The following is a 14361-nucleotide window of genomic DNA, read 5'->3' as shown; positions in this document are numbered from 1 at the left end:
TAATCAGTTTTCTATTCTCTAGATGTAGGAAAAGACAGCAAATGGTGTGATGCACACCATGCAACCCATCTGAATGGGAAATGAGACTTTGGAATACCTCCTGCCTTTACTGGAGAGTGGTGTCAAGAATATATTTAGAGAATAAACACTGGCTGCAGCTCAGATGGGAGAGTAGCAGGGTCAAATCAGAGAAATATGGAAGAAAGGTTTTGATCTATCTGCTCTCTGTCTCGATGAGCAATTCATTAAAGCATGAAAAGTTCTATTTTGGGGATCTTCTAAGTCCTTTAGCCTTCTCACCATTCCAGAAAGCATTGGATATTTCTTGGAATGATTCCTTCCCTCCCACCACTTTTCTGTAAGGATACACAAATAAGGTAGTAAAACCTGAGGCTCTCTGTGGTATGTGGATATGATTTCTTCTCTGCATAGTGAGGTTGATATATGTATTGTCAAACCAGAATTAATCCAAGTCCCATAAATTTCAGCGAGACACTTTTTCCCCCATTAATTTCTTTGTACAGAACAAATCCATAAAATGGACAATGTGTTTTCTGAGAAAACAGGTCTTTTTATTTACTTTAGAAAGTGTATGCTTTTAATTTAGAGGACAATAAATCTGAGGCTCCAGAATTGGGAGGGGGGATGCTGGTGTAGAAGGGACATTTTCAAGATGTGAGACCTACCAGAATGACAGCCAGCATGTCATCATCATCATCTGCAATTGATTAGCCACAATTTTCTCAACTCGTGGCTGGTATTCAATGAACAGCAGTGCTGTGAAATACTGGAAGCAGGTGGGGAATGAGAGCACTTACTGAAAGCTAATATGTATCAATAAATTTTGATTTTTGTGGTGATTTTATGTTAACCTAAACCTTGATATATTATGTATGCAAACTGATCTCCTGTTAAGAAGTGATTATAATCAAATGTTTTATTCCATTGTGAATTTAATTTATTTCATATTTTAATAATTAAGGAACAAAAATTCTGAGGGGAAAATTACAAGCATTAGCTCTTCCATCAGTAAAGGTTATATTCTGACTCTGTTCACATAATGTTACAAAGGCTATAAATTGGCAGCTGTTCAGGACAATTTCTTCTGTGAAAACCTCCCAAGTATTAACTGCCTGTTGTTTTGTTTATTTCCCTCGTGACAAGAACTCACGTTCCAAAAAGAATTGAAGTGCATTAATTTGTTTTAAAAGATGCTTCTTAAAAATTGCTTTCTGCTGCCTCCATACCAGAGTCTCTGTGATGTGACAGTCTCAAGAGTAGGACTGAGGACTCTCTGTGGTGGCAGGGCCCTGTTATAGCAGGAAATGAATCATTCAAAATGCAAATAAAGGCAGCAGGACTGAACAAGGAGCTTACCTCAACAGAGTGAATCTGAAACTGTGACCCAGTTATAGATCTGTTACTTGACACTTGTGCAAAGCTCATAAATTATTGAGGCTGTTCCTTGATTACGACTGATGCTTGATACGTAGTTCAGGTGTTTCATACTCAACTGTACTTGCATTGCTGTGACATTTCCTTTGTTGTTGTTTTTCAAATAAAATATATTCTTCATTTCCTTCCTCAAACCGTAGAGCTGCGAGATCAAATCGTATCTGTTCATGAGGAAAAGAAGACCTTGGCCATTGAACTGGAAAACCTGAGGTGCAAACTTGCAGAAGTAATTGAAGAAGTATGTATTGTGTCATGGAAGGCGAGACCATGTTAGCCTGGAGGCTGTCCTTTCTGTAACTTTTAGCTTATTTTGCTAAAAACACTCAGTTGTGAAGTTAATTGAATACTGTCTAATCTCAAGTCCTGCCAGTGATGGATCACTTAGGGCATGTCCCTGGAAGGGACTCTCTATGTCACAGTCCAGTCTGCTCCTGGGGCTGGCACATGACTTCTCCTTACCTGTTTGATGTGTTCTAAAGCCCATATTACAACTGTCCCCTCCCCTTCCTGACAGCCTCTCACCCACCACAGCCTGGGGTTTGTTTTTTTTTAATTTCCTTAAATCCATAGATGTGTAAGAAATACTTTTGTAGGACACGTAGTTTAGTCACTGGTGCTACTTCATTGAGTGTATCCTTCAGTTCAGCCATTGGCATTGCCATGTCATGATAGTTAGACCATCAAATTGACTTTTCAAGCCAGCAGAGTTTCGTTCCTGCTTGAAAACTGGATAAGCCCTGTACTGATGCAAATCAAGACTTAGTTCTTTCTATGCAGAACTCGCATTCAGAAAGACACAGCTGACAGCACTTGGACAATAAACAGAGCACAGGGGGGAAAAAAAAAAAGCAGAACAAGGGTCTGTATATGAAAATGCAAACAGTCAAGTAACTTTCCAACCAGGTGCTACGGCACCTGATCCTGAAAGGTTCCAAAGATCATGTATTTGCAACTGTGACTGGCATGTGCCATGGGAGGGTTAGTTCATAACCCTTTTATGGCATCTGTTACAACATCTGTAAGGTGAAGTAAAAATGTTTTCCATCCCATTGGAAACCCCAGCATCAAGGCAAACCTAGGAAACAGAGCTACTGACAGCAAAATACTGCTTGAATTATGTATGTGCTGTGTGCCTTGTGCCATTAATGGAAATGCTCTTGGTTTTGATGTGTTCTTTGTACTTTTCTAGGTAAATAAGTTGAAAGAAGAAAAGGCTGTTTTGACGACCGAAGTTAATAAGCAACAAAAACTGCTGGAGAAATGTAACAGAGGTGTGTAGTCTCAGCAGGATCTCTGAGAGTTTGCTGCATCCTTTGCAGAAGCTGCAGAGCTTTTCTGCTGCAGTACAAAGAGTAGGTTACAGCACTGTGACTGTGGTCCAGATGTAACAGTCGAGCTGATTGCTGCAGGCACTGCATCAACTCATGGACTGTTCCAGACTTTCTGTATCCAGGAGAATGTGACAATGTGAATAGCAAGTCTTATGTGACAATATGGAAAGCTTTTCCTGTGTGCCACAAGTGGGAAACCAGGTCAGGGGCACAGTCCTTCACAGAGATGGGGTTTGAATTTAATCTCCTGCTTTCCTAAATCATTACACCAGTCTTCCTTTTTTTGGGATGCAGCTTCTAATTTTGAATGTCTGAGGTCTTGGGAGCAACTTGTTTTATGTTCAGAGGATGATGAGAAAAAGGCAGGAGTGTTAGAATATGAGAAATAAGATTTCCAAGTTATGGAAGAAAATCACTTATTTTCCTTTACTGGAAAGAGAAGAGAGGTAAACCAGGGGAGGAAAAGACTAAAAAGAGATATAGCTCAAAAAAGGAAAGCTTTTGCTTAATGAAGGTGAGTGCTTCTACATGAGTAATAGTTGATTCCAAAGAAGTTTAGAGGAGAGGGAAAAGTTTTTAGTTTTTAGATTACTCTGCCTTTTCCTCTTGCTGCTTACTAAGCCTTAAAAAATTAAAAATCGTTTGGTAACTAGGTAGGTAGCCTCATTGGGTGTTCCCATTTTCCTGAAGTAGCTGAGATATAGTAGGGCATATCCTGTAAGCTTTCTCCAGGTGTCCATCTCTTACCCCTTCTATGTGTCTGCATTTCTTAACCTATGACAGGCAGTACTTGAGGGCTCTTAAAACACCAAACTTCAGAACAGTTGATTAAACAGATTAGCTTGAAGATTATGATGGGATAGTATGGCAGATTAAAATTTTTCAAAATTTTTTTCTTTTTTTTGAGCGTTATGGAAAGAACCCCTAGTTTCACATTTACCTGTTTTCCTGTAAGGAAGAGTTAAATTAAAGCAAAGGGGTTTTTTTTAATGCATAAAATGAGCTACCAAAGTATTCAATACCTCCTGTATCCTGTGTTTATGTGGCACTGTGTTGGAGCTGTGCACTCACTGCATTTCAGTCAGAGTTGATGAACTGATCTTAAATCTTTCTAAGTATGTGGGTTGTTTGTTGGGGTTTTTTTGTGTGTGTGGTTGGTTTTTGTTTATTTACTTTTTTAAGTTAGAATCACTTGGAGAGTCAGGTATGCTGGGATGTGTATCCCACTGTCTAAATTACCACTTACTGTAACTGCCTTTAAAAAATGTTATGCTCATCTCCAAACCAGGTAAACAGATGTGGATTTCTCAAGAATAACATCATCTTTGATAGATTCACCAAAGCTCTTTTGAGGCAAAGAGAGGCAAAATCTGGTCTGAGGTATTTGATGCCTGTTACTGGAGATTTTGAGTGTGAAGAGGAGGAGTATTACTCTATTCAGAAGATTAGTAATTGTGCATGTATGTGGTGAGGTTTAGGAAAATACTGCAAAGAAAATTGTATATGGAATATAAAACTAGGTCATGCTGTCAGTCAAGGATCCATGGTACTGGGGAATAGCAGCTTATCTGGGAAAATCAAGCAGTACTTCTTTTGATCTGTTTCACTTTTCCTTCTGATCTTATTTAATTCATATACACAGTGTCTGTGCTGGCAGTAGAGGAATATGAAGAGCTTCATGAAAACTTTGAGCTGGAAAAGAACCTGCGGAAGAAGGCAGAGTCATTTGCACAGGAGGTGAGTAGTCAAGGGAAAAATTAAGACATTTCACAAATGTCTTAAGACATGCAAATTGAGACATTGCAAGTGGGCAAAACCTTACCAGCTTGGATGACTTGTTTTAAATTCCCAGCTCTTGTCCAGCCCCAGATACTACTTAGGTAACATCTGTATTTCATCCATAAAAACGAGTTTACTGTTTCAACAAGCACTTACAAAGCACTTTGGAATTATTCATGCAGTCTTATCTATGTTCCCTTTCAAGGCAAGGCTTTGAATTTATCATGGGCTTAGTTTGCTACAACATCCCAATGTGGAATATGTAGTGGTTGGAACTGGGAGGGATTAGCTGTCTTTATAGTGATATAATTTGAAGCACTGTTTTTTTTTCCATAAAAAACATGTGGACTCCTAAAAAAGGTGTTGAAGACTACAGTATCAATTGAGGGACACATTTTGAAAGATTCTATTGAAAGTCCCTTTTGTAATTGACTAACAAGCTGACAGCCAGCTTAGGTACAATGCCAGAGAAATGCTGATTATTTGCAAACAGCTATTTCTTGGGTTTTGTCATTATTTAGTTGTTGCCTCTTCCAGAATATGGGCCCCTACTGGTGCAGACTGTCAGAGTAGCTGTTCACTTTTAAAGGTTTTCCTTTAAAATTCCCTTACCCAAAATGGAATCACTACAACAGTGAACTTCAGGCCTGTGTTATTCTTCCCTTTCTGTACCTGTTTGTCTTCCTGTGGTATTGTGCTGCTCAGAAAGATTTTTACAACAGTTCTTAAAATACATGTCCATATGACAACAAAGCGATTGCTGATTCTTGTTTGGGAAACCAATATTTAAAATTACTTTAAAAACCTGTTATCATTGGACTAGTTTCCCACTGGTGGTGTCCCTTGAGTGACCTGAGGCATTAGACAGGCTCTGGCCACAACTGCATCCACAGCAGCACAGCTTTCTGCTCGAGTGAGGCTGTGTCAGCTTCCTCTCACAGGGATCGTGCTGCAAGGTCACAGCTGTGTTTGGAGAGCTAAGTTTTCTAGGATGTGCTTGCAGTAGCTGTGTTTGGATTATGCTAAGGATGTTCAGGGATTTTTTTGCCTGCTTGCATTAGCCTGTTTTCTCTGTCTCTATAAAATGTTTCTTTTAAACCTCAAAATTTCTGCAGGATTTTTGCTTGGATTTTGCAAAAGCCACAGTATTTGGTTGTGATAAACTGTGCAGTGTCAACAGAAGGAAGAGCTCTGGATAAAGGGCAACACTGCATGTGCAGTGCTTTGTTCTTGATTTGTTTGGAGCACTTGGAGAAAGGAAAAAGGCTCCAAGTAATGTGGCTGTCACTGCAGCTGAAAAATTGCACATTTTAGTGTTTTGTGTTAGTGTTTGTGATGTCTCAAACAGCCAAATGTGTGTTTTAGCTCTGTAAAATTCAGAACTGCAGCCTGTGGAGGTGCCTGTGTGGTGGTGGGCACGTTGTCTGTCCAAGGGGCTGAAGCACCTTGAGTTTGCCTTCATGGTGTGGTCAGCCCGTGCTTTCAGACTCAGCCCTTTCCCTTTCTCCATGGCATGGCTTCATCTTCTTTGCACCACAGCTGCCCTGGGAGGGGCTGCTTTTCAAAGGGGTGCCTTGGCCTCCTGCCCTTCTGACAGAGGAGGAGGATTCTGGCCAGAACAGGAGCTCTTGGGAGTGCAGGTGTGAGAGGGAAGGGCAGGTGAGCGTGTGTGCAGAAGCGAGCACAGATGGGGAGAGGAGAGACATGGAGGGAGCAGGCACATATAGGAGTGAGGGAATGCTTGAAAATCAGAGCTTTTGATTAAAATTTAAAAAAAAAGCCCAATACAGCTTTAATTATAGTCATGCTGCTGGCACCACCATAATATATATTTAATTAATCAAAAGTGATCCAACTTCAAACATTAGAATTCATGCTCTTTAGAGGTTCTAAAGAAACTGAGTAAATATTGTCAGCTGTGGTGTGGAGAGGGGGAAGGAAAAGGAGAAAGGTTTTGAAGTGAGTCACAATCCATTGTGAAAGGTACAGGAATCTGCATAAAAGAACTAAATAAATAGAGTGTGTAAGGGGCGGAGGCATGGAAAAATCTGTACCTACCTGAATAAAACAGGGTTGTTAACACAGGAATCTTGGCAAGCTTAACCAGAATTCTAGTGTCAGGTTTTAAGAGACACTTGAAGATCTCTCAGCTGTTTGTGAAGCAGTTTATAAGAAAACAAAGGAAGGCAGAGAGTATCTTGAAGGCCATTGCAATAATATAGAGGTAGCCCTGAAAAGCACTCTCCCACAAAGATGAGCAAAATGCAGTACATGCAGCCAAAGCAAGCCAAAAGGGGAAGAACACGGTGTGAGAAGCAAATTGAAACTCTTAGCCATGCAAAAATCTCCTGAGTTTAACAAAATAATCTTGCATAAGTTGTTTATTAAACATACATCCTGCCCTGCAACAATATTTAGTAAAGTGATGTTGGGGTTTAAGCCCAGCTTGGCGACTCAGCCCCACACAGCCACCTGCTCACCTTCCCCAGGCAGGGTGGGTGAGCAAATGGGAAGTTAAAAATGAGATAACTCATGTGTTGGGATAAAGACAGTTTCCTGAGTAAAGCTAAAGCTGCACCCAAAAGCAAAGCAAAATGAGAAATTCATGCACTGCTTCCCATGGGCAGACATGCTCAGCCTTCTCCAGGAAAGCCAGGTTCCATTAGGTACAACAGCCACTTGGGAAAGCAAACACCATCACTCTGAGTGTCCCCCTCTTCCTTCTTCTTGCCCCAGCTTTAGATGCAGAGCATGGTGCCACATGGTCTGGACTATCCCTGTGGGCAGTCGGGCTCAGCTGTCCTGGCTGTGTCCCCTCCCAGCTCCTTGTGCTGCCCCAGCTCACTCACTGTGGGCAGAAAAGGCCTTGACTCCATGCAAGCACTGCTCAGCAATAATGAAAATATCTTGCTGTTATCAATACTGTTTTCAGTACAAATCCAAAATGCAACCCTATACCAGCTACTGTGAAGGAAATGAACTCGTCCAGACAAAACTAGCAGAAGTGACCAGTTTGTTATTAGTGTATGCTGGTGGAGAGATAATCCCTGCACCTGAAGTGGTCTGGAAACCTCATGGAGAAGAAGCAGTGTGCTCTCAAAGTTGACATGGAGCTGATTTTTTCCCTGCCCTCTGTATTTTGGACAAATAGAAATGAAGTGTCAAACTGCTGATCAGTTTCTTGGGGTTCCTTTCACTTCTGAGGCTCGTACAGGCTTTTTGCTCAAAATGCACAACTGGAAAAAGAAAAGAAAGGTTTCCCAAGTGTTTATGATAACCTGTAAAATAGTTTGCAGTTAAGAAGCTGAAGGGCTGCATTCAGAGGAAATACGATCCAGATGAATTAAAACAGTTCAGTGAATCTCTAATGTGCATCGTTCATCTTTTCTTTGACTTTCCCTCTTTAGTGCTTACACCAACCTACAGCTGCTTGTGCTTTTAAGTAACTACTGCACAACAAAATGTGTGTATTTAACTTGTTTTCCTTAAAATTCCTGCATCCCATACCTGGGCCATTGCACAGCTTACTTTATTCACTCTGGGACTGAATCTTCCCATGTGAAAGATAAAAGGTGGATGTCAACTTGGGGAGAACCATTGTCACTCTTAGCAGGTGCCTGCACTACTCATGAGGTTGAATGCAATGGTTTGGTTATCTTGATGGCATGAGCTCCCAAAGACCTCTTCCCGAGATGCATTTGTGACCTTTTGGTTAATTTCTGAGGACTTTTGCACTAACATATTACATCTGTGAGTGGATACTGCAAAACCAGCACTGGAGAAGCAACTCCGTGCTTGCAAGTGCCACTCCCTGTGCTTTACCCAGGATAGTTCAACTGCAACTGGTATCTGAAGATAATTAATTTGCAGTCCAGCTGACTGAACTGGATTAATAATTAAAGAGACATAAGTAGTTAGTACTTGAATTCTCCTGAGCTTGGATGTTACCACTTTTGAAGCATGATGTAATTCTAATTTGTTTCATCAAGCTTTTTCCTGGGAAGAGGCTTGGGGAATGGTAACAGATGTATGCTCTAGGAAACTCTTTGGTCTCTTTCTTTCCCCCCACCCCCAACTCTTTTTGTTCAGGCAATTAGTCTATGGGGAAAAAAAGTGAAGATGTTTTGAAAATGTTTCCTCCTTTTTCATGTGGTGTATTATCTACTTCTGAATCTGTTAGATGTCTAAATGCTGTAAGGCTGTGAGCAATATAGAATGTATCACTATGCTTCTACCGTGACAAAAAGAAAACTGCAGGAAATTAAGAAATAAATAACAATAGAGATTATATTTCCCTTGTATTTTGTGCAGTTATGCCTCATAAGTGAAGAATGAGTGCTGTACTTGAGAAACCCTTTTGTAGAGAACCGGGCTGGTAAAATAAATAATGGTCTGTTTTTAAGGAAGTCACATTGTTGATGGGAACACAGTCTGCTCACACTCAAAAGTGCATGCTCCAAGCACCTCTGTGGTGAGAGGCAAACAACGGACAAAAAATAGGCTTAACTCATCTACTCTAGTTCTCCCATTCTGACTGAATTAGACCTCTTCTTTTGAGCCACAAAACTTACAAATGCTGCAGCTTGTAGCTCTTTCAAAACAGTCCCTTCAGAAGCTGTCTGGCAATTAGCCAGGTAACTGAAATCAACTGGATTTTATCTTTATTGGTCAGAAATATTATGAACCATCTATGAGTGATTCTGGCTACCCATGTTATGTCTATGTTCTTTTTCATGGTCACACTGCTCACTTAATACAACTAGATTAGACTTTGGCTCCACTAAAGGAGTTTTTTGTTGTTTGGTGTTTTTTGTTTTTGTTTTTTTTTTTTCCTGATTAGCCATTGAACTGAAAACCATACCTGGAGTTTTATTTTAATCCTAATTTTAGAGCCACTTAGTGGCTGTCCTCCCCATCACATAAAATACTTCAAACAGCCTCTTCTTTTGGGGAGATACAAATACCTTGATCCTACCTCTCTTGGGACTTAGTTGAGGTCTGAACACAAGGTGTGAGGCTTTGGGGTACACATAATGCAAATGGCATCAGCTCCTGCAAACTGTGACAGATGTGAATGGGAAACCCCTCTGGGACTCACTGATTCCTCAGTAGCTTGTGGAGGGGATGGGGCAGTGCTGCTGAGGATTGAAAAAAGGATCAGCTGCTCAGCTGGGTGATCTTCTCTTCTGTTTGACACTTCCCAAGTTTGACTCTGCCTTGCTACTTACCTTTTTTTTTACTCTCTATATAATGGACAGCATGCCACTGATTTTTATTTTACTTTATGCAGCCATTGATTACCTTATTAGAACAACACCTGCTGTATTGGGACATTTTTCTCCCTTAAACTGTAACTAAGACAAAAACCTTATTGCTCAGATACCCAAAGGATGCATAGATGGAAGTGTAGCCACACACATGGATATTAAAGAATTGCCTTTGTCATTGTTTTGCTCCTGGGAGAAAGGTTGGTTGGAAAGTATCCAGTTTTATCCTGAACCTTACTTGAACAAGGCTTGGTGTTCTCAGGGACTTGACACTAACAGAGTTGCTTTCTAACTTTTTTAATGAGGAAGAATTCCTTTTTCAGCCCTGCTGTAAACAAAAAACAGCTGCAGTGAACGCTCTGTCGGGTAAGGGCCTAGAGCAGGGGGCTGAGAATGAGCTGTGGCCTCACTGAGGTCGAGGGAAAACCTTCTATTATTTTCACCCCCTTCTTCCCACCTTCCCAGCTCTTATGAAAACTCTGATGGAAAGTGGCCTGCTCCCAGATTTCCTGTACTTTGCAGCTTCTCTTACTAAACTCAGGGAGAGGAAGATACGTAACTGGTTTGCACAACAATGGGTGGTGTTAAAAATAAGACTGATAAGTGTAAGCAAATTGTTTTTCTTTTTGGTTTCCTTCAGCTGCAGTTGTGGTTTTCAGCACATTCCTGCACTATTGGCTTGTGTTTCCAGCATTGATTGGGATGCTCTGCAGATAATTGTTTAGCAGGTGGCAAAGTCGGAACTAATCCATCAATTGGTTAAATTCCACCTAGTCCAAATAATCTTGTTACTAGCTGTTTTGCCCTTTCAGCAGTCACTTTAATTAATATTCAAGGTTGTGCAGACAGGCAGGTTTCCGCCCTGCTGAAGCAGAAATTGATTTTTTTTTAAATTTTAAGTTAGAATTAATTTGCAAGGATCTTTTTTGTCCTATGTCAAATAGTGCAGCCTCCCAAAAACTTGGAATCAGTTCCACCAGCTTGCTTGATACAACTGTCCTGTCTGGTTTTGTCCCTTCCACTTAGAATATGTTGGCATTTTGAGAAATTATGTAAGTAACTTCTGAGATGGATGGGACTCCCTATGAGAATTTGGTTCCCATGTGTCTGATTGCAGCATTACCTTATAATCAAAACTTTTTTCTTTGTACACTTCCTTTTTTCTTTTGACACTTTCATATTTATGAGCAGGAAAATATTTGCAATATCAAGAAAGCAATTTATAAAGCTAATTGAAAATGCAGGACTTTATATGAAAGCTTCTGAATGAAAAAGTTTTCATCCAGGTCTTCAAAAGGATTTTTATCATTCTGTTGCAGAAGAACATGAAACAAAGTGAATATGAATTTTCTACACTTGGTGAAGTATCTGCTCAAGTTGAAGAAATCAAGTTGTTCTACTTGATTTCTTCTTGTTTTGGCAGCTTTCTGCTCCCTCAGGCTGGAACAACTCTGGTTGGATTTAGTGGCAGAAACGTGGTGAATAAAAATTGGGAATTGATCACCTTAAAATATTTTCCAGATGAAAAACAAAATTAAAAAAAATTCCAAGTTTTCACTTTGCTTTGAAAGTTGCACTGGGTAAACTGTGATGTTTGCTGAAGTTGGCTTCTGGAGAGAGGTTATTTTCTGTCAGGGTTAAATAACTTCTGTGAGTGATTTGACAGGAACAAGAAAACTTTGAGACAGTATTGAGTTGTTTTGCAGTGATTTAGAGGCCTTTCTCAAGTATAATGCTCAAAGATGCTGTTTCTTTTAAGAATATTCCCAAGTGTTAAATGAATCAGTTGCAGTACAAAGGCAAACCTTCATGTTGTGGATGGCTTTGATTCTGAAATTTTCTTGCCCTTGAATTGTTTTTGCCACAGCCCTTCCAGTAAAAGATAAGATAAGCATATGTGGCAGAATGTGGGGACAGGGAGCTGATGTCCAGTGCACATTTGCCTTTGCACTGTCAGCAGTTTGCTGGGTAACAATGTGCAGCACCAGCACCCACGTTCATCATTTCCTCTCCATCAAATGCTTCCAGTCCTTTGCTGCCTGCCCCCATGGCAGAGCTTTGCCCAGTGGAGTGTTCACTGCAGGTTTCCTTGGTGTCAGGGCTGCATCAGTGGACTCCTCCTGGCATGCAGGGTCACACAGGCTGCGAGGGAGGTAAAAGTTCAGCACGGTCAGTGGTTTTCTCAGTCTGTCTGCACAGAGCTCAGATGAAGTCTCTGGGCAAAGAATGCTTGCCACAAGCATCAGCTCATACTTAATATTTAATTGTATTAAAAGAAATAAATCACAGAGCATTGCAGTGGCACCAGAGGTGAAGAATCCATATATTGTATCTATAATTCTGTTTTGTGAATAAACAGAATGGAAATCTGAAAAGGTGTCATAGCACTTTTGTATTTCTAATACTTTATTCTTAAAATATCTCCTTGATTTTGCTGAGCTCTACAACAGTGTTTTTGCAGTCTGAGGGAGTACCTGCATTCTCAGGCTGCTCTCTGTTCTGCTGACCTGTGCACACTCACATGAAACCTCAGCATGACCCAGTCCCTGTTTCTGCTCTAAGAACAGGCACAGCTGAGTTTGTCGAGTGGAAGCCCTTGTTGCCTGGGGGCAAACCTGAAAGAGATGTCAAGGTGCAGAACAAATTCACTAGGAATTTTGTTTTGTTGGGAAGCAATCTTTTTTTTTTCCTAGTTCCTAAATAGTCTGGGAGGAACAGATCTCACAGGGAAGCTGCATATGCTGACAGCTTCTGCACCTCGTAAGTGAGGCCTAGAGATGTGTGGGATTGTTTTATTAAAGTCAGGTTTCTAGGCCTTTTGGTTTTTGCCTGCCCCCTGCAATTTATTCATTTGCCACATCAAAAATATAACTTGGTAAGAGGAAGGAACACAAGGATCAGAGCGAAAAGGCTGAAATTGTCCTAAAAAGCCTTTCCCCAGGGCAAGTACCTACACTGATTACACAGACACGGACTGAAACTCGTTTCCTGAAGAAATGAATTTCCATCATTCACATATCCAGCTAACCCTCAAGTGAGTGGCTTTATGCCAAGGCTTGCAGATGTCTTTGAGGAGATAGCCTGTGAATTCATAGATATTTTCTCTTCCACCTAGAGTTCTTTTAGTCTTTCCATAGCTCCCAGAATGGGGCTCATATTGTTCCCATTTCCCAAACAGAACTGAGAGATGTGTTTAAATTCTGAATGCTGCCAACATGTGGGTAATTGAGGTGTAGCAGTGGGTGGTTCTGAGCAAACACCTGGTTCCTTTCAGTGTGAGCTTAGCTCTTGTGAATTTTGCTCTCAAACTTCCTTTCCCCTTCCTTCTCAGCTTCTTCCTCATTATCTCAACCACATTAACACAATGTTAATATCTCATTTTCTTTCCAATTGCCATTTTAGCATCAGACTGTTCTTGCCTAACTGTTGTTTTTGTTGGGTGTGGGCTTGTTTTGGCAGATGTTTATTGAACAAAACAAGATGAAAAGGCAGAGTCAGTTGCTTCTGCAAAATTTTGCTCCTGATCAACAGCTTTTGAAGGCTTTGGATGACAATGCCAAGCTAACCCACACATTAGAAGAAGAGAGGCTTCAACACCAGCAAAAGGTAAAACAGAATTTCTTTTCATCCCATCTGGAAGTCTTTGAAAACCTCCTGAATTTAAGGAGTGCTGTGTCTTAGGTTCAGAATTACTTGAGATCATATCCCTGTAAGAGCTTCAAGTTTCAAGACTAAATTTCAGAGGAGGTTGTGATTCCCTTCATCTGAGTCACTGTTCAGAGATGAGTACAGAGCTGAAAGGCTCCTGAGCCTCAAGGCTCTGGTTTAGGCAAGTGTTTTATTCTGAGTGCCAGTGAAGTGCAGTTACAAGCAGTGAGTCAGGTTCCATTAAGTGGAGAGATGGCAAGAGCATATTTTGGACATTGAGTAATACAAAAGGTGTCTTGGGGGTGTAAGGAAGGAACAGGAGGTGAGAGGTAGGCAGAGCACATTAGTGCTTTGGGTCTTGCTGAACAAATGGATGGTGGAAAGCCAGACAGACACACTGGAGCAGGGAAGTGTAGGGTGAATCTGCAACGTGCTGTGAGATGATCTAAACTGATAGGATATAAACAAATTTATTCCCAGAAACGAGACTAGATCAATCTCTTTACTTGGAGAAATCACCATTGCTTCCCAGGAAAACTTGAAAATGAGCTTTGTTTAGCCCTGAGGCCTGTTCCTAAAATGCTGTTAGTTGAGTAAGAGTAGGGATAGGTGAACAATTCCTGTCCTTTCATCAATGCAGCAGTACTAAGACTATGCAATCTCAAATGCTCTGTATGAGTATTTTGGAAGAATCATTTCCAGTTCATAGAAAACCTCAGCATCTTTGGCTACTCTGAAGTCTAGAGCAAGAAGTATATATTTAGGGAGCTGTGAAGTTACTGCTACTCTGCATCTAAATGCTGCCTCTGAATCAGATATTCCATAATTTCTCCACTGGCATCTGCATGAGTTGAGACAAGAGAGTTTAAATAATGAGCCTG

At 40.7% G+C, this 14361-nt stretch overlaps 1 protein-coding gene across 2 annotated transcripts in view; it reads left to right on the top strand.

Moving 5' to 3' along the window:
- Positions 1-14361, top strand: part of SHTN1 (shootin 1) — a 54335-nt gene that overhangs the window by 20982 nt on the left and 18992 nt on the right. For both annotated transcript variants that reach the window (XM_039709319.1, XM_039709320.1), the window contains exons 6-9: positions 1596-1693; positions 2645-2726; positions 4429-4523; positions 13292-13438. In XM_039709319.1, coding sequence (XP_039565253.1) covers positions 1596-1693; positions 2645-2726; positions 4429-4523; positions 13292-13438 — 422 coding nt within the window. The remainder of the gene's footprint in view (positions 1-1595; positions 1694-2644; positions 2727-4428; positions 4524-13291; positions 13439-14361) is intronic.

This window comes from Passer montanus, unplaced genomic scaffold (genome assembly GCF_014805655.1).
Source record: "Passer montanus isolate IOZ18808 unplaced genomic scaffold, ASM1480565v1 scaffold21, whole genome shotgun sequence".
NCBI classification, from domain to species: domain Eukaryota; kingdom Metazoa; phylum Chordata; class Aves; order Passeriformes; family Passeridae; genus Passer; species Passer montanus.
Note: the sequence above shows the minus strand (reverse complement) of the source record. Positions and strands in the feature narration are given on the sequence as shown.